Consider the following 17,802-nt stretch of genomic DNA (forward strand, 5'->3'; position numbering starts at 1 on the left):
GAGCTGTTGTTCACCATCTTAGCTGTAGAGGGCGCAGCGTCACTGGCCCTCATGTGGGATCTGAACCAGGGCCCTGCTGCTCAGAGCTGGCATCCCAAGACAGCTCTTAACCAATGCACCACTCAGCCGGCCCTATAATGTCTAATTCTTTGTACCATTTTTCTTCTCCTTCTCTCTCAGGATTGTATCGGTCCAGTGTTCTGAGATTTCATGATGATGGGACCTGGCATGGGCTTTTAAAAAAATTAATAGCTGTGGACACTCAGATCTTTTCATCTGGGAGCTTATGTCCTTAGTTCTACAAGTTTTTCTTATACTCTGGCTGATAATTTTTCATCCTGTTTTCTCTTTCTGGAACTCTTGTTAATCAGATGTTGAATACCCCGGACTGATCGTTTAGTTTCCTTACATTTCTTTTCCTTACATTTTTCAGGTGATTTTTCTCAACTTTACCTTGCAACTCTTCTGTTGAAATTATTCCCTTTCTATTTTCAATCTTTCAAGGTGAGTTCCTTGTCCCTGAATATTTTTGTTATAGCCTCCTGTATGCTTACCCATGGCATATGAGGCTTTGTGCCAGTGGTGCCCAACGCTAGTGCATGTCACAAAATCTGGGAAGCGTTTATAAAATAATGATGTCCAGGGCTTATGCTCAAGGATTATGAGTTAAGGGATCCAGGGTGGGTCCCAAGCATAGTTTTTTTTAATTGGCTATCTCATCTCCACCAGAAATAAGCACTTGTTATCATCTCCTTTATACTTAGACTGGGGCCTCGTGCATAGAGCATTCACTAAATATTGTTGAATGAATAAAGCAGTTTTGTACAGAATTGTAAAATAAGAATGGGTTATAGGCAATCTATTTTGTTCAAGTCTTCTCTAGATATAGCTGAAAACCTAGTACCTGAAAGTCAAACATAGTCTCGCATGTCAAAAAGTATTTAAAACCGGGCCGGCCGAGTGGCGCGATGGTTAAGAACTTGCTTGGGATGCTAGAGGGCCCCGGTTCGGATCCCACATATGGGGGCCAGTGACACTGCCCTCTGCGGCTGAGATGCTGAGCAACAGCTCGGCCTGGAGCTGGGCTGCCGTGAGTTGTCGGCAATGGCGTAGGCTGCACCCCTGTGGCAGTGGGTTGCCATGGGCTGCCGTATGTAGCCAGCAGCCAGCGTGAGCGGCCAGCAGCCGCAGTGAGCGGCCGTCCAGAAGCCGGCNGGCCAGCAGCCGCAGTGAGCGGCCGTCCAGAAGCCGGCGACTGATCTGCCTCGCCCGGGAAGAGCACAATGATGGTGCCAACTTGGGCCAGTGAAGCGAAGTCCTCCACGGCTGGACTGAAGAACAGGGGGACAGCGGCTTGTCTGTTCCCCTTCCCCCGATTCCCCAGCGCTGTTCCCATCCCCCCAATTCCCCAATTAAAAAAATAATAAAAAAAATAAAATTAAAAAAAAAAAGTATTTAAAACCAAGAGTTAAAAAATAAAAAATTATAAAATTCCCTATTTCATCTTGCCTTTCAGGCAAAGTGTCATTAACAACATATTTCTTGTGAACTAGGGAGTTAAAGTGTAATTTTGTGTCTGTTTCTGTTATGACCCCAAGGCAGCAGCTGCCATACACAAGGAGAGGAACAGGACCGACGCAGGACTGCAGAACAAGAGGCCCAAAGAGAGTTCGGACTTCTGCCTGATCTTTAGCCAATGGAAGAGCTGGAAATGAGAGAACAATTTTTAGAAGCTGGTGATGTGCTGTGAGTCTCACTACTGTGGAGGGAGATGGTGGCGAGATTCTGGAGTGTGTAGAGGGGGCCCCTAAGAACCAGGGACCAAGGGGAAGGTTATAGGGGGCCAGCCAAAGAGCGTGCATCATCCAAAGTAAGGGGATGGCAGGTGACAGGACCACAGAAGCAACCGGAGGGGGGGACAAAAGGTAGGTCTCAGAATACTAATGGAAGACGTACCATCAGCACAAGTTTCATCTTTAAACACACACCAGACTGGGAGAACCAGAAGCCAGTTCACAACAGCACTGGTCAAGTATGAACTTTCCTCTTCCCATCCCACGCATCTTAGCAACACAGGACAAAACAAGGCCAAGGCCAAGCAGTTGCTGCCCCCCTTCCCCCCAGAAGGCAAGGCTGGCAGCAGGCCCAAGCTGGGAAAGGGGCAGCCTCTATCTCCAAAAGCAGTTCAAAGACACATCCTCTACCGATGGAAGCAGCACATTCCATCCAAGGGCAGGGGCAGAATGAGGCCCAGAGAATACACTTAAAGACAGCGGGAGACCAAAATAAAGTTGCTCTTTGATCCAACTGGGCTTTTAACGTAACGACAGGACTGGCACTTTGGATGCATTCTGTTCCTTTCCTCCTCCACTGAATAGGATGGATCAGCTAAAGCTCATTGTCACTGGATTGTGTCTACCAATTTGATGTGTTTGGCAGCTTAATGATTTCTACTTGCGGCAAATGATAGAATTTATATCTCCTTTTCTTTTCCCTAGTATTTCACTAGAACCTGAATTTGGCGTGGCAAGATTTTGGTTTAGGATTCTCAGTGGAAAAGTATACAAAAGTACAGTTGGTTTGAGAATTGTGCATATGAAAAGGGAGAAAGCCTATAATTTCTGGAGTGTTTTAAAAGCACATTTTTGGAGAAAAGGCAATACCAGCTCACAGAGGCACAGCAGAATTCTAAGGAACAGTGGCAACTGCTGAGGTAGAGAGATGAATGATGGAAGAGATGGCAGCGGCTGCCTTTTCCGGGAGGCAACCACTTCCCTGAACCTCAGGCCCCTGTTCAGAGACCCCAGCCAAGAGCTATACCTTGGAAGGTGAAACGCATGCCTGATGGGAATCAGAACAGGGGTTGCCTCTGGAGAGGAGGGGTGGAGATTGGCTGGGGAGCAGCAGGACAGCTTTCTGGGGTGATGTGACCTTGAAAGGGGGGTGTTAGGTTGACAGGTGTATGCATTTGTCTTACGCGGTACACTTAGGATCTATGCATTTCACTGTATGTAAATCTTACCCACCCTCTAAAAAAAATGGTAAGGAAGTTAATGATATGGACACTGAAGTGTTTAGGAGTGTGTAGTATCTGTAACTGTCCTTTAAATTGCACCAAAAAAATGGGATGAATGGAGGATGGATAGTCATGAGATAAATATGACAGAATGTAAATTGTAGAAATTGTAGAGTAAAATGGAGAATATACAATTATTTCAACTCTGAATGTTTGAAATTTTTCATAATGCCGGGAGTGGGCACACCTTTGTTATATGGACAAATGTAATTCTGAAGTCCAGGAGCCACGCCCTTTCCTCCATGTCCACGTCAGTGGTCAGTGTATAACCAGAGTAGGTACTGTATTCCCATACACTTGCTACTCTGAAGTACAGAAACTGTAGGGCATTTGCATGTATTATACCATTATTTAGACTTTTAAAACTGCATTTTTACATCTTACGATGAGCCCAAGGAATTCAACACACGGCTTCCCATGTGGGAAACCCCATTCCCAAGGGGCTGGGAGGTGGAGCCTCCTTATGTTCATGAGTCACCTGGTTTTCCCCAAAGCTAGACCAGCCTCAACTTTTCTCAGGGCCTCAGGGGAGAGTTTTAGAATGGGGAACTTTAAGGCAAACAAGAGGGTCTGACAGAGGGATGAAGGGAAGAGGAGAGGAGGGCCAGGTCCCCAAGCCCTGGCTCTGGAGTCAAGCCCTCCCCTCCTCTAGAAGCCTGACCCACAGCCGGGGATAATTTATGTTAATCAAACCTTCTCCCCCATTATCCTTCAAGGAGAAACTCAAGCCCAGACACAGGAACCTCAGACTTGGATCCCAACCAACAGCCTCTGAGAACAAAGAGAAAGTACTGGTCCCCATACCTGACTTAATTTTAAAACTGAATCTCGGAGGTAATGACTGAGGCAGGGTTATTTTGCTCGTCCTGCACTCACCTCCTCAAGGGTGTGCTTCCTGGGTCCGCGGGGAAGGGGCACTGTGCAGTGGTTTCCTAAAGAACATTCTATTTGGGGACTTGGGGGAAATTATTTGAAAAGATTATCTCTATATTAATACAAACATGGATATATTATGGAGTGGAAAATTCCTATGATCTTTCACTAAAATAGGCGACTTTGAAGAGACTTGCCGAGCCCTTAGAAACTACACCCCTAAGCTCCCAAGGGTACATGTGTTACGTCCCTGATACTGTTAAGGAAACATCACTGGAAAATTTACAAAAGCATTTTTGCTAGATGGACGAATTCACACTGTAGACGAGGTTACTTTGGGGGAACGGAGGACAACGAAGGGGTATTTCAAGGTTTGCACTATACAGGTTTGAATCTTTTCCCTCTGTAACAACAAAAGACAAAAAAAAAAACCCAAAAACCTCATGAAAAAGAAATACATGTGGCTTCTGGAGGAAAAATCCCCGAGTACTGCTGGAGGACGGGTGGCCTACAGGCTCACAGAGCAGCGGGCGCCTTCGGGGACCCCCACACTGGAGTCTGAGGGAAGGCAGATGTTTACTCAGGATGAACTCACCCAGGTGAGAGGGACCACCCAGGATTTCTGGGGAAGAGGATGCTTGGGGTTACAGACCTGTGCTCCCAGCTGTGAGAACTCAGGGAAGTCACTCGCTAGACCCCAATTTCCTCATTTTTAAGATGGCTTTAATGCCCTGCCCTGTCTGTAGAGTACTGTGAGGATGATGTGAGCCACAGTATATAACACACCGGGTGCATTCTGAGTACTCAACAAATATACCTCCTTTCCTTTCCCCAGGGCAGTGCAGTAGGAAAAAACTTTCAAAACATTGGCGCGAGTGAGAAATGATAAAACGGGTGGCTAGAGACAAGAGGCCCAGGAACCAGGGTACCGATTTAAGCCAGGCTCAGCTCAGCAAGTATGGCTACAGGTGCAGTAAGGACCAGGCCGCTCAGGCCACGAACACGACCTGCCACAGGGGCTGGAGGGGACACTGGGGCTTCAGACCATGTGATGACTCAGGAAGAGAGAGGCCCTTTCCACCTAGTGTTTAAAGACACACAGCAGGGTAAGCATTTCAGTTATTTTTAGTTAAAGAAAAACAGCCTTTTCCAAGGGTGACAAAGTGAACTGAAGGTCAGAAGGAGGCAGGGTGTGGGTTTCTCACAAGCTCTTGCTCCAAAACCTACACTTGAGGAGAGAGGGCCCTCCTGCGAACTCAGGGGCAACTGGCCAGCAGAGGGATGACGTCGGGGGTGTGGGCAGGGCTGCAGCCCACCTCAGTCACTAGGTTGGTCTGCATGGGCTCCAAGGTGACTTCCACCTGCCAGTCGGTTGACAAGATTAACACCATTATTCTTGGGGGCATTAAATTAAGGAATGATGCAGGGAGCCCAGAGAGTGGCTTATTCAGTTGGATTCTGAATCACAATCAGGAAATAATCTTTATCTGCAAAAGAGAAAAATGAAAACACAAATCACTAAATGTAAAACGGGAGAAAAATGCACTACAAAGGAAATAAATAATTAAATCACCAACCAGAAAATGGGGCGGAAGTGGGGGGATTAAAAAGCATCAGTGCTTTGGGGCAGCCAGTTGGCTCAGTTGGTTAGAGCACAGTGCACATGACACCGAGGTTGCGGGTTCGATCCCAACATGGGCCACTGAGATGTGCCCTCCACAGCTAGATTGAAACAACTACTTGACTTGGAGCTGGTGGGTCCTGGAAATACACACCGTTCCCGCCCGCCCCCGCAAAAAGCATCAGTGTTCAGGCTACTTCCAGTTGCTGGGGAAACAGAAGGTAAGCTTGCATGTTCCCTGTGGGGGCTTCTGCAAGTGTGAGAGCAACCACATCCTCTTTTCAAATCTTCCCACCAAGGCATGATTGTCACCTCTGTTTTCTGGGAGGGAAACTCAGGTTCAGGGAGTTTAAATGAATTGCCTGAGGCATTGGTTCTCAAACTGGCTGGGCTTAAAACAAACACTGCAAGGCCGTACCCCTGGGGTCTGGGATTCAGCAGATCTGGGGTAGAGCCTGAGAATCTGCGTTTTAAACAAGTTCCCAGGTGATGCTGATGCTAGGTTCTGGGAGAACCACTAGTTTAAGGTTACCCAGCTGGTTAGTGCCAACGATGGAATGCCAGCCTCAACCCCACTGCTCTTGGGTTAATGTCGGTTCTGTCACAGCTGCTGCCCTTCCAGAACCTTCTAGATGAGAAAATTTCAAAGGCACCAGGTGAAAACGCCCCAAAGCTACCTGGATTCCAGTTCTGGGGATCCAGCCCAGTAAGGAGGACTGTCCATCGTGAAATTATAGCAAGTCCAAGACCTCAGGGGTGAGCCTGACTTCCCTTCATTTTATGGAAGAGGAAATTGGAGCAGCAGTGTTTCAGCTTTGCCACTTAATTATCAAACCATAAACACTTACCAAGGCTTCCATGTGCCCAGCCCTGGGCCGACCACTTCTCATATGGTACCTCAAGGAATCCGCGAATCACTCTATGAGGCAGATACTAGTGTTTTCTCAATTTACAAATAAGAACACTGAGGCTCAGAGTTGAATGACTTGCCCAAGTCAAGGGAGAAATGCGGGGTGGAAGAGCTGGGTTTGACCCAGGTGCTCTGAACGCCTCTGGTCTGCCCCCTGCTGAACAGGAGAGAAAAGGCAGGACCTCGGCCATGTCTGCTTCCCATCTGTTGATTCAAACCTAAAGCGTGCTTCTTCCCATGACAACGGGCTGATGCAATTGAGAAGCAGCAGATCTTATATGACTAACCGTTTCGTGGCTAAACAATCTGTGTAAGTAGAAAACCACTTACTGATAAAAATAAAAATAATTAACAAGCCACTGTCTTTTCTTACAAATGTTGAATTTCCTAAATTCAACAATATCACTCAAGTGCTCTGTGAGAAGCAGAGTGGTCAAGTTTGACTATGCTGTTTAACTCAGCTTTACATCAGTGAGGTTAATAAGTGAAAACCAAAAGTCTGTCTTAAAACATTCTCTTCATATGGGTTATTCTGGGCCAGGATGGGCTGAATTTGGTACATATGTAGGGAGCCAAACTGTCTGAAACTACCTTGTGCTGTTTTTGGTCTGGGAAACAGCTTCTCAGTTTGATCCATGAGGGAGGCTGGGTGGGAAAAAAGGATGGGGGACCTCATTCCTGGGCAGGGGTGCCCCCTGTTGCTCCCATGACGTGGGGTGCAAATGACAGGCCTAGAAGGGTCCATCTCAAACATGCAGCAGGTAAGCCTGTTCTATGCTGGGGGCTGCCCTGTGCCCGCTGGAAATCCTAAGGCGATCCAGCCCTAATGTCCCAGGTGCCCTGCTCAGTGGTTCCTGCCCACAGGAGTGCTGGCACCAAAATCCAGCATTTTTTTGCTGTATCGAAGTGAGTGTATCAAGGTGTCCAATCACTAGTTTTCATCCTAAACACATGTCCCACAGACATCCCTGACCCCCATCCTCACTGCTGACCCCACCTCTGATCCCCACAGTGGGGTGTCAGCAATGGAGGGAGGTTTGGGGAGTCATTCATTTATTTACTCAACACTGTCCATGGAGAGTTTGTCTGACCTGCAGTCTGCACAATGTCCCTGCCTCACGCTGTGTGCTCCCATGTGGGCGCTGGCCGGCTCTCACGTGCAGGGCCAGTAGAGGGACCAGGCCCAGCTAACTTTTAGGGAAGTTAGTGGGGGTCTGTGTGTTGTCACACAGCATGAAGTCTTGGGAGTGGATCTGAGTTCAAATCTGCTTCTAAGCCTTTTTGCCCCAACCTGCGCCAACACACTCAACTAGATGGGGTATCTGAGAAGACCAGAGCAGCACAGCCCCCTGCTTGACATCTTACAGATGTATAAACAGAGGTCCAGAGGTGGTCCATGACGTAAGGCCACACCTGTAAGAGCTCAGCTGGGAAACAGTATCCGCCTGCTGCCACCCATTTTCCCTGACAGAGTCAGAGGCACACAGGCTGGCATGTGATGCATTCGAGTGAGGAAACAGATGAACAGTATATGGCATGTTTTTGGAACCAGTGACTCTGGAGTTATCCTATGTTCTTCTCTGTGACTGGATGTTTTGTCCCCACCCCTGTAAGGAGTGTCCTAGGGAGACTGTGGGCCTCTGTAACTGGCTCTACGGTGGCTGCACAGTATTTGTGCCTTATGCTTTGGTTTAGAATCACTGAATCTTTTGCCTTCAAGCATAGCTCTCCTGCCCCTCCACCTCGCTGACTCTTTCCTTCCTGTGCCCTCAAGATTCAGCTCTGATGTGCGCTCTTTTGGGGAGCCTCTGCGGATTGCCCCAAGCAGCCCAGTCACACCCCCCTCTCTGTTCCCGAGGCAAGGGTTACACTGTGTCCTGCTTACATGTCTATCTCCCCCATGAGGCCATGCTTCCCCTCTCGGGCCTGGAACCCAGGACAGGGTCTGACCTACAGTCACTGTGCATGTTTGGAGATGCCAGCCGGAGGCCGGCCAGGCAGCGAAGCAATCAAGTCTGTACCTTCAACTCCTCAGGCCTTTCCACGGAACCTGAGAAGACACTAACGTGTGAAGCCTCCCCGATAAGCTACAGAACGTGTGCCACGAGGGTCTGATCCTAAGGGGGCTGTGGGAGACCTCTTCTTACCGGGTGCAACCATAATTTCATTTTTCTTGGAGCGAATTCGAAGGAAGGTGAGGTCGTTCTGGGGGTCGATCTCACGCACGGTGCTCCGGGCCTTCAAGATGAAGTTGTGCATGAGGCTGGCGTACTGCGTGGTGGTGGGATTGTCCATAGTGCTCTTGATGGGGATGCCTGAGGGGAGAGCAGACAGCATGGGGCAGGATACCGGGGCTCTTTTCTGTTCAGCTCCCAACTCCGCACCCCTAATCTAGAGTAACGGACTGGCAGGTAAACCAATGCCACTGTCTACTGAGGGCTTGACAGGCACAGTGCCAGTCCCCAGAACGACTCTGAGGGTGGCGTTCCCATCTTCACTTGCCAAGGAGGCAACAGAAACTCTGAGCAGTGAGGTGACCTGCTGACAGTCACACAGCAGATAAGTGGTGGGGCCAGGAGTCAAATGCAGGCCCGTTGTGTTCCCCGCTGGGCTCCTCGCCCAGGGCCACACTGTCTTGCCTAGTTTCTGGCAACAGAAGGAGACACTATCATTCAGAACACTTAGAACCTGAATAAGGAGGCCAGCTCTTACAAATCTGTAAATACTGAAAAGTAGGAAGAAGTAAAAAGGTCAGCCTGTGCTGAGATATAACCACCCCCAGCGTTTTGCTCCAGCTCCCCAGGGAGGCTGAGGACCCAGTTGTAAACCCACTCTGCGTACACGTGATTGTGCCCCGCAATTAAAGCCCGTTTCCGTCTGCATACACCCTTGTAAAGAGCACTGCCATGCTCTCAGAGCCTACAGTGGCCATTCCACTGAGTTCATGAGCCTCTGCTCTTGAGTACTTACACTGGATTTTTTACTTAATTACTGTGCAATGAACACCACTGTGCATCAAGCGTGTTCTGCTTTGAGGGCTGTTTCCTTGTGATGAGCTATTAAATGGAACTCCCTCCCTGGACTGTGTGTGTTGTCATGGAGGTGAGGAATGGGGCTCAGGTGAGCCTCCTCAGGCCACAACTGGATCAACAATCAGATGCCTATGAATCACTGTGACATGTAAACAGAAGGCTCCATCAATGAAGCCCCAGGTGCCCACCGCTGACAGGTGCTTGTGATGAACGTGGCTCCAGTGGCTCCTCACATGTAAGTGGATGGGTTTTGGCCCCAGGATGCTGCTAATCTGGCCCACAGCTGACCAGTCTAAGGGTCAGCCTCAGGCCTACCCATGGGTAGCAAGAAACTGGCCCAACCTTGTCTTCTTAGGGCACAGGAGTGGGCAGAAGAGGACAGAGTGGAAGAGATGCAGCTGAGTCAGAGAGGCTGTTTTGAGGCAAGGAAGTAATGAGAACAGACTGTAGTGATCATTTGCCCTTAAGGGACAAGACAACTAGGTCATCAGCTGGGTCCTGGATGGCAACAGCATGCCCACAGGGCCCCATGAGGCCTTGCCCAACAGTGGAACCTTCCTGAGGAAGGTAGTGTGAGTGATGACTGAGTAGGAATTCTGAAAGCTGACAGCCTGAACTTATACCCCGGCTCTGCCTCTTCACGGCAACGTGGCCTTAGACAAGTAATTCAACCTCTCTGGGCCTCCATTTCCTCACCTGTAAAATAATGCCTGTGCTTCAAAGTGCTGCTGTGAGGATTAAATATGGTTTAAGACGGTTTAGCAAGAGCATGCATGTAATAATAAATGCTGGTTTGTTACCAACATCACCCACCCAATAAATGCCATCCCCCAGGTTGCTTGAGGGGCCAGTCTCAAGGCCTGGCAATGTTTGGGTAATCAAACCTCTTGACCTTCTCTTTTTATATATTACAAGGGTACCTTCTCTCAAGTCCCTCTGCAACCCGAAACTTTCCTTCCTTCCCCTATTCTCTCACATCTCCCACTGGTCCCTAGGGCTCCATCTTCTGGTGGCTCCACCTTCTGGTGGCTCCACCGCCCCCACCCCAGATGGGGTCAATGCCCCATTCTACCGTCACACAGTTTTCCTTTGGAGAAGTTACTTGAATTTGACATCACACCTTTATGGAAGTGATCATTATGTTCCCCCCCCCCCCCCCCCCCCCCACCGCAGACTGTAGCTCCCTGAGGGCCAGGGCCAGGATCCTTACAGAGGCTGCATTAAGCATTTATTGCTGTTGATAAATGAGAAATCACAAAGGCTACTTTCAGCAATTCAGACATGAGTTTGATCACATTCCTACCAAGGGAGAGGGTGTGTAAAGGAGAAAAGAAACTAACCGCTTGTTGGCTGACTTTAAAAACAAAAGAAAACATGAAGGTGGTGGTGGTGGGGTGGCAGGGACCACCACTGGAGAGAATTTTAAATAAGGATAAGAGGTCACAGGATGCCAGATTCACAGGATACCAAGGCATTTCAAAGGTATCCTAAGGATTAGGCCACCTCCCCCAAAGCCACTGTCTTCACAAATGGGGACCATGCAGCCTGCAGAAGTCACCAGGGAGACCCGATTTCTAACCTGAGGCTCAGATCTGTCAGATTGTATAGCCAGGTCCTCCCACCAAACCCAGTTCCATCTATCAGTAAAAAAAAATTAACAAAATTTAATAGATACTTATTAAGCACCAACTGTGTCAGCATTGTTCTCGGTGCTGGAGACACAGTAGGGAACACAAAAGACAAACCCCTGCCCTTGGGGAGCTTACACATTTAGTCTTTCATTTTGTCCTGTGTGGGGAGCAGCCAAGGACAGCAGGGGGTCTGGAGAGGACAAATGTTCCTTAAATTCCTGGCAAGCCAGCTTAAACTCACACTTTTACTATGAAACATCAGTTACATTTGGCCAAGACAGAGATGTCAAAATGTAGTGGCAGGTGGTTGGTAAGTGATTGGGACAAGGGTGTGTCATGAGTGCAGGGTGGAGCGCAATCACTCCTGGGCTGGGGTCGTCAGGAGAGGCACCTGCAGGAAGAGACAGCTGAGCTAAATCATGGGGTATGAAAACCCCAAGAGATAACAGGCCCCCCCCCCCACAACTCATCACCCTTAACCGGAAGCTTCCAGAGAGGGCTTACAGGCCCCAGGGAGCAGCGAGTTCTGACCACCCCCATCCATAACCGGGTGACTTTGGGTTTCTCATCTGAAAAATGGGCAAACACCCATCTTGCAGGGGGTCACCTAGTGAAATGTAAATGAGAGATTAAAACGCAAGCTCTATGATTGGGACACAAGTTAATGCCACATTAATATATGAAAAAGAGGTGCTCATTAGTATCCAAAAAGTAAGTAGTTGGGGCTCTATTTTCCCAATGAAAAAGCTCAACTTTTGAGGTAGTTTTAAAATGAGAAGGAAGGCTTGTGGTTTGTGAATACTACTGGGGGCCTGGGGGTTCCAGCTGGGGAGTCAGCACGAGGCTGTTCCCTCCCATTTGGGGTCAAAATCGGCCAGTTCCAGAAGACAGATTCTGAGTGATGATGTCCAGTCTTTGACCAATCACTCCACTTAGGGAAGCTGAAGTCTGAAGAGGGGAAGGGGAGCCCCAGGCCACGCAGCCAGATCAGGGGCAGACCCTAAGCTGTGACCTGCTGCAGCCTCCCAGTGTCCCGGAGGGCTTTCAACCAGCTGCCTCCTTTGAATCCAAAGACCACACGGTCTGATTAGAGTCTGACAAAACTGAGGAGTGTCCTCTGCCTAGCTCCAGGCTGGTCAGGGTCTAATGACTTGGAAAACAATATTCTAACTGAGGACATGCCACCTCCACATTGTCACCCGGGGTAGCTTTCGTTCTGCTCTATTTTCGTAGACACTGCTGAGAATTCTGCCTTTCCAACACAAGGTGTAGAATGACTGACACACACACACACACGCACGCACGCACGCACGCACGCACGCACGCATGCACGTGCGCTCTTGAGGAGCTGTGAACAAATCAGCACTGAACGGATACACTGGAGAACTGGGGGAGCCCAGCTGGGTGACCCTGGGCCGGCCCTGCAGCCACTCTCTGGTCCTCCCCAGCACAGTGTGGGGAAAGAACACAAGTGCATTCAGACAGACTTGGGAGTGAAATCTTGGCTCTGTAAAGGCAGGCAAATCAATTCAATTTCTAGACTCAGTTTTTTCTCCACTGCAAAATGGAGACAACAGGACTGCTTTAAGGAATAAATGAAACAGAACGTTTGTTTGTAAAGCACCAGCCAGGGGCCTGGCCCAGGACAGGTAGGTGTGTGATAAATGTTAGTCCCTTTCTTTGCCACATCTATGGCAGTTTGGGAAAAGAGTATCTGTACTCTTCTAGTTGTTGAAATAATGTTTCAGAAGAGAAGGGAAAAGCTATAGGCACAAAGCAGCTGACCAGAGCATAAATAGCAAAAAAGCAGAAACGGGATGGTTAATAAACTTCCTATTGGCAGTTAAAAGAATTTGCTTATGTAAACAATGAAGCAAAACAAACCTACCTCATGAGTAAATACATGCAAACGTGTGACAATCATAAATATGACTGAGAGAAAATGCACCTGGACAAGGGCTGAAAAAGCAAGGCATACTGTAAAGCATGATCTGCCGAGGGCAGTGGGATTGAGTGAATGTTTCCTTTTTTAAAATTCAGAATTCCAATAATAGTGCTAGGACACTGGAAGTGTTAAAAAAAAAGGGGGGGTGCAAATCCACCAACATGAGGGGCTTAGTAAACAGCACGTGTTATGCGGTGTCTGGGCTGTTGCCTCAGGTCACGGCTGGAGGGAGGGCTTACCTTCGGTGTTCACCACGATGATTCCCTGCACACCCTTCTGGCTCTGAAGTCGTTTCAGTGTCTCCTCCACCTCTGCCTGCCAGAGAGCAAGGCCAAGGTTAGGAGAGGCCAGGAAGGCGGGATTCACTCCCTCATACCCCTGGCAGATGAATCACACATGTCTTCCAACAACAAACAAGTAACACCTCCCCCAAACCCCACCAGGCCCCCATGAGCACCTAACCATCTACTACACCCCCACCACGGGGCAGGGCCCCTCTGGCCCTCTGCCCACCAGGCACTATTATCCCTCCCGGCCTCAGCTATTTGGGAGCAGGATATAAATACCATCCCTGGGAGCAAAGGCATGTCTATGACTCAAGTATTTGGTTTACCTGGGGGACAGATCTCTGATGATTTGAAAAAACCCCAACAGTGGTGTCTAACAGGAAGGAGACACACTGTCATTTGTGACCCAAACAGCACAACTGAAAACATTCCAAAGGACACAAAATGACCCCAAGAGGATAGATTCAGTGATTTAATAAGCTAGCATCTGAGATAGTGCGACACATGGCACATAGCCACAGGAAATGTGCCTGGGAAAAGGGCTCATTAACCCTGATTCTCTAGAAATTAGGGTGGGACACTCTGGCACACAGAATTTGTAAACAGAGGGGACAATCAGACGTTTGATTCCTCACCTGGCCATGCAAGGAATATTATAGGAATGTTATCACTCGCATCTCTCTTACCCTTCCCTCCACTCTCCACCCACATGCCACTGTTGCCACATCTTTTTACCCTAACAAGGCCTCTTCTCTGCTGAACTCCAAGAAACTCTTCTAGACGTCTAAGACAGCACCTCCTCCATGGAGCCTTCACTGATCCCAACGCAGTGGAGTCTTTGCCCCCTTCTGACTCTGCGAACTCTTGACTGTACCTCTCTGGGATGCATTAGATACTGTTTTACTAAAGGTCCACAGAATGGTCTGCATAGTAGGGATGCAATGAACAGCTGCTCAACTAACTGTTCTAGGCTTGACTCTTCCAACAATGGAAACTGGCCTTGAAGTATGCTTGTTCTCTGGAAGCCCTTTCCAGAGTGGTCCAGAATCCAGTCAGAAGCTCCTCAAAGATTGAGAGGCAGACTATGTGGGAAACAGAGGCTCCATTGACCAAAAGAGAGGGCTTCCCTGCCCCCAGGGGCTAATGAGTTGGGGGGTGGGGGGTGGGGAAACGTCTAAACAGTGGATGGAGATAGCACAATAAATTATTGTTTTTCTAGTAGGCACAAGGCTGACAATCCAGTCACTGCCACCCACTCCCCTATGATGTAAGAATACTCTCAAATGCCGGAGACAAGGGCAAACAAGTTCCTGCTACAAAACAGCCAATAGCCTGATGCCTCTAAACTCTGCAGCCTGGGTGACAGGACAGGACTAGCTCTGTAACTCTGTGGACACGAGAGCAGTGGGTCATGCATGTATGAGATCTTAATTCACTCAACACACTTTCACTGAGCTCCTACTATGCGCTTTCTGGAGACAAGGGTAAAGTACAATAGTGGGCAATACCACATAGTACTCAATTTGACCTAGGAACCCTCCTGGAAATTCAACCTAAGGAAATAATCCAGAAGAACTAAAAGAAGAACACAGCTCAAGACGTCTGCTGCCGTGACACCTGCAACAGCAAAAGCAGAAAGAGCCAGAAATGCCCAATACTTAGCGTAAAGGCCAAGTAAATTATGGAATGTCCATTCACAGGAATGTAATGCACACTTTACCAATGGTGATCGGAATATTTATATCACCACAGAAGGTTTATGATAATAACATGAAGTAAAACCAGCTAAACGCAAAAATAAAACGCTTGGTGACTGCGACCACATGGAAAGGAGGCGGCTAGAGGGATTATGAAAAAATAAAAGGCCACATTGAGAGCATGGAATCATAGATAAGGTTTTCTTTTTTTCTTCAAAACAGCCTCTTTTTATTCTATTCTATTACTTCTATTTAAAAACTTTAAAACCCTCTCTCTGTGTATCCAAAGAGAGATCTCTGATATGGGGACCACAGGGCTTTGATGAGCTCGACATTATAAGACTATACAAGTTGGATGACAATTTAGTACAGCTCAACCAATCTGCAATCAACCTGGGGAAAGGGAAAGAAAGGTAAAACTAAAAGATGTCAGAATCAAGGTCCAAAATAGCCCCTGGAGAATGGAAAGTGGGGCTGAAATGAAAAAGGGTGAAATTTTATAAAACTGCTATTCATTCGATAACTATATGGGTGCCTTCTGTGTGCCAGACACTGTTTTAGGCCAGGGGGTGCTGTAGTGAACAAAACATAACAAACATCCCTGCCCTCATGAAGCTGACACTTGGGGGTGGGGGTGGGGAGTCAGACATGAAACAAAAGAAATAAGTAAAATACAAATATCAGATACAGTAGGGAAGGGGGATATGGAATGCAGGGAGTGGTGACAATTTTAAATAGGGTAGTCGGAGAGGCCTCACTAAGGTGAGAGTTGAGTAGAGATTTTAAGGAAATGAGGGAACCCACCGAGCGGATTTTTAAGGAGAGTGTTGCAGGCAGCAGGAAGAGCGAGTACAAGAGCCCAGAGGTGGGGAAGCGGCCAATTCCAGGAAAAGCAAAGGAACCAGTGTGGCTGAAGCGCAGTGAGTAGCAGGTGGCCAAATGAGAAAGGTAGCCAGGAACAGGTTAGACTTCAACGGGACTGGTAGGTCACAGTAATGACCTGGCTTTTAATGGGGACAATCTGGGGCACCACTAGCAGGTTTTGAGGTGAAGAGGGACAAGACCTGATGTTTCAAAAGGATGGCTCTGGCTGCTGTACGCAGAATGGATGGCAGGGGGCAGGCACAGCCTGTTTGAGCCGGTGCCCTAGGCAGATGGGCTCCCTCTGAAGGAAGCAACCTTCTCTCACTACTTGATATAACTAACTCCAAACTCTTTGGACTCAGCCTCCTGTGTGAGGCCTTCTCTGACACCCAGCCCTCTTCTGGGTACCCACCGCACTCTGCCTTCATAGCACTTATCACAATGAGGTGTAAATGTCTGTTTTGAATCTGTCTCCTCCTCCAGACCCAAAGCACCCTGGGAGCACAGACCTAGACTTTATAGCCCCAGTACCTGGTACAATATAGGCAATAAATACTTAAGGCACAAATAAAAAACATTTCTGCAACTCTGTTTTACAAAAATCAACCTCAAGTACATGATGGAGGACATGGCCTTACAGTAGCCAGTATAAAAGCGCTAGGGTTTAGGTGACTCTAAGTTTAATGAGAGCCAGCCCATGATATCTGGCTGTTAAACACATACACCCCAAGAAAGGAAGGCCACACAAATACACACTGGCCTACTTTGTATCTGCTACAGGTCAGATACTGGGATGAAATGTTTTCAGGCACATCTGTCGCATGACCCTGCCACGGTTAATAGTATCTCCATTTTACAAGGAAAATGAGGTTCAGAAAAGAGTTGTTTTTCCCAAGGACACATAGGTCGAGAATATACTACTGACCACAACTGATGAGGTCCCTGTCCTCAAGGAGTTCATATGCTGGTGGAAGAGACATTCCAAAAACAAGTGACCAAGATTCTTGCAGGGTCCAGGGACAGGGCTGGGGGGCAGGGGGTGCCACTTTGCCTAGTGTGGTTAGAATACCTGAAGATGTAATCTCTAAGCCCAGAACTAAATGATGAGAAAGAAAAGCACTCCAGGCAATGGCAGCAAATGGGGACAAGTTTGGCCTCACGTTCAAGAAACAGAGAATGACCGGTATTGCCAAGTTTTTTGATTTTCTGCTAACCTGTTAGGCAAAAACCAAAAAACAGAAAGCCAACCTTTCTTAAGTTTTAAGAGTTTTCAGTGAAATTACAATGGAATTTACTGACTGCGTCCTCCTTTTCTGAGTCTTTTGATATTTCTAGAAATCTTACTGATTTTCAAAATTCTTGTATATTACAAATATTACACTTTTGTCCATCATAGAAATTATACTTGTCCCAATTTTTAATCGTTTTGTTTTTTGTTTCTTTTTTAGCTGAGCCATCCTGCCACCTGCTGGCAGCTCAGCAGCAGCTCAGCTCAGGCTGGGAATCGAACCGGCAACCCTGTTGCTCAGAGCTCACACTCTTGAGCGAGCTCTTAGCCAACTGAGCCACTCGGCCTGCCCCCACTTTTTTAATCTTATGATTTTTATTTTTTATTTTTTTGAAGATTTTTATTGGGGAATTGGGGTAAGGGGAACAGACAAGTTGCTGACTTTTTGTTCTTCGTTCTAGTTGCGGAGGACATTGCTTCACTGGCCCAAGTTGGCACCATCATTGCGCTCTTCCAGGGTGAGGCAGATCAGTCGCCGGCTTCTGGATGGCTGCTCACGGCAGCTGCTGGCTACACACGGTAGCCCATGGCAACCCACTGCAGCAGTGGTTGCAGCCTACGCTGTCTCCGGCGACTCA

At 48.0% G+C, this 17,802-nt stretch overlaps 1 protein-coding gene across 2 annotated transcripts in view; it reads right to left on the reverse strand.

The window, feature by feature from the left end:
* Nucleotides 1-5,056: 5,056 nt before the first annotated feature.
* Nucleotides 5,057-17,802, reverse strand: part of DYNLRB1 (dynein light chain roadblock-type 1) — a 17,140-nt gene continuing 4,394 nt past the window's right edge. For both annotated transcript variants that reach the window (XM_019655331.1, XM_019655332.1), the window contains exons 2-4: nt 13,328-13,403; nt 8,628-8,795; nt 5,057-5,436 (exon numbers count right to left, since the gene is read on the reverse strand). In XM_019655331.1, coding sequence (XP_019510876.1) covers nt 5,393-5,436; nt 8,628-8,795; nt 13,328-13,403 — 288 coding nt within the window. In that variant the 3' untranslated portion in view covers nt 5,057-5,392. The remainder of the gene's footprint in view (nt 5,437-8,627; nt 8,796-13,327; nt 13,404-17,802) is intronic.

The sequence above is a fragment of the Hipposideros armiger genome, unplaced genomic scaffold (assembly GCF_001890085.2).
Source record: "Hipposideros armiger isolate ML-2016 unplaced genomic scaffold, ASM189008v1 scaffold_238, whole genome shotgun sequence".
Lineage (NCBI taxonomy): Eukaryota > Metazoa > Chordata > Mammalia > Chiroptera > Hipposideridae > Hipposideros > Hipposideros armiger.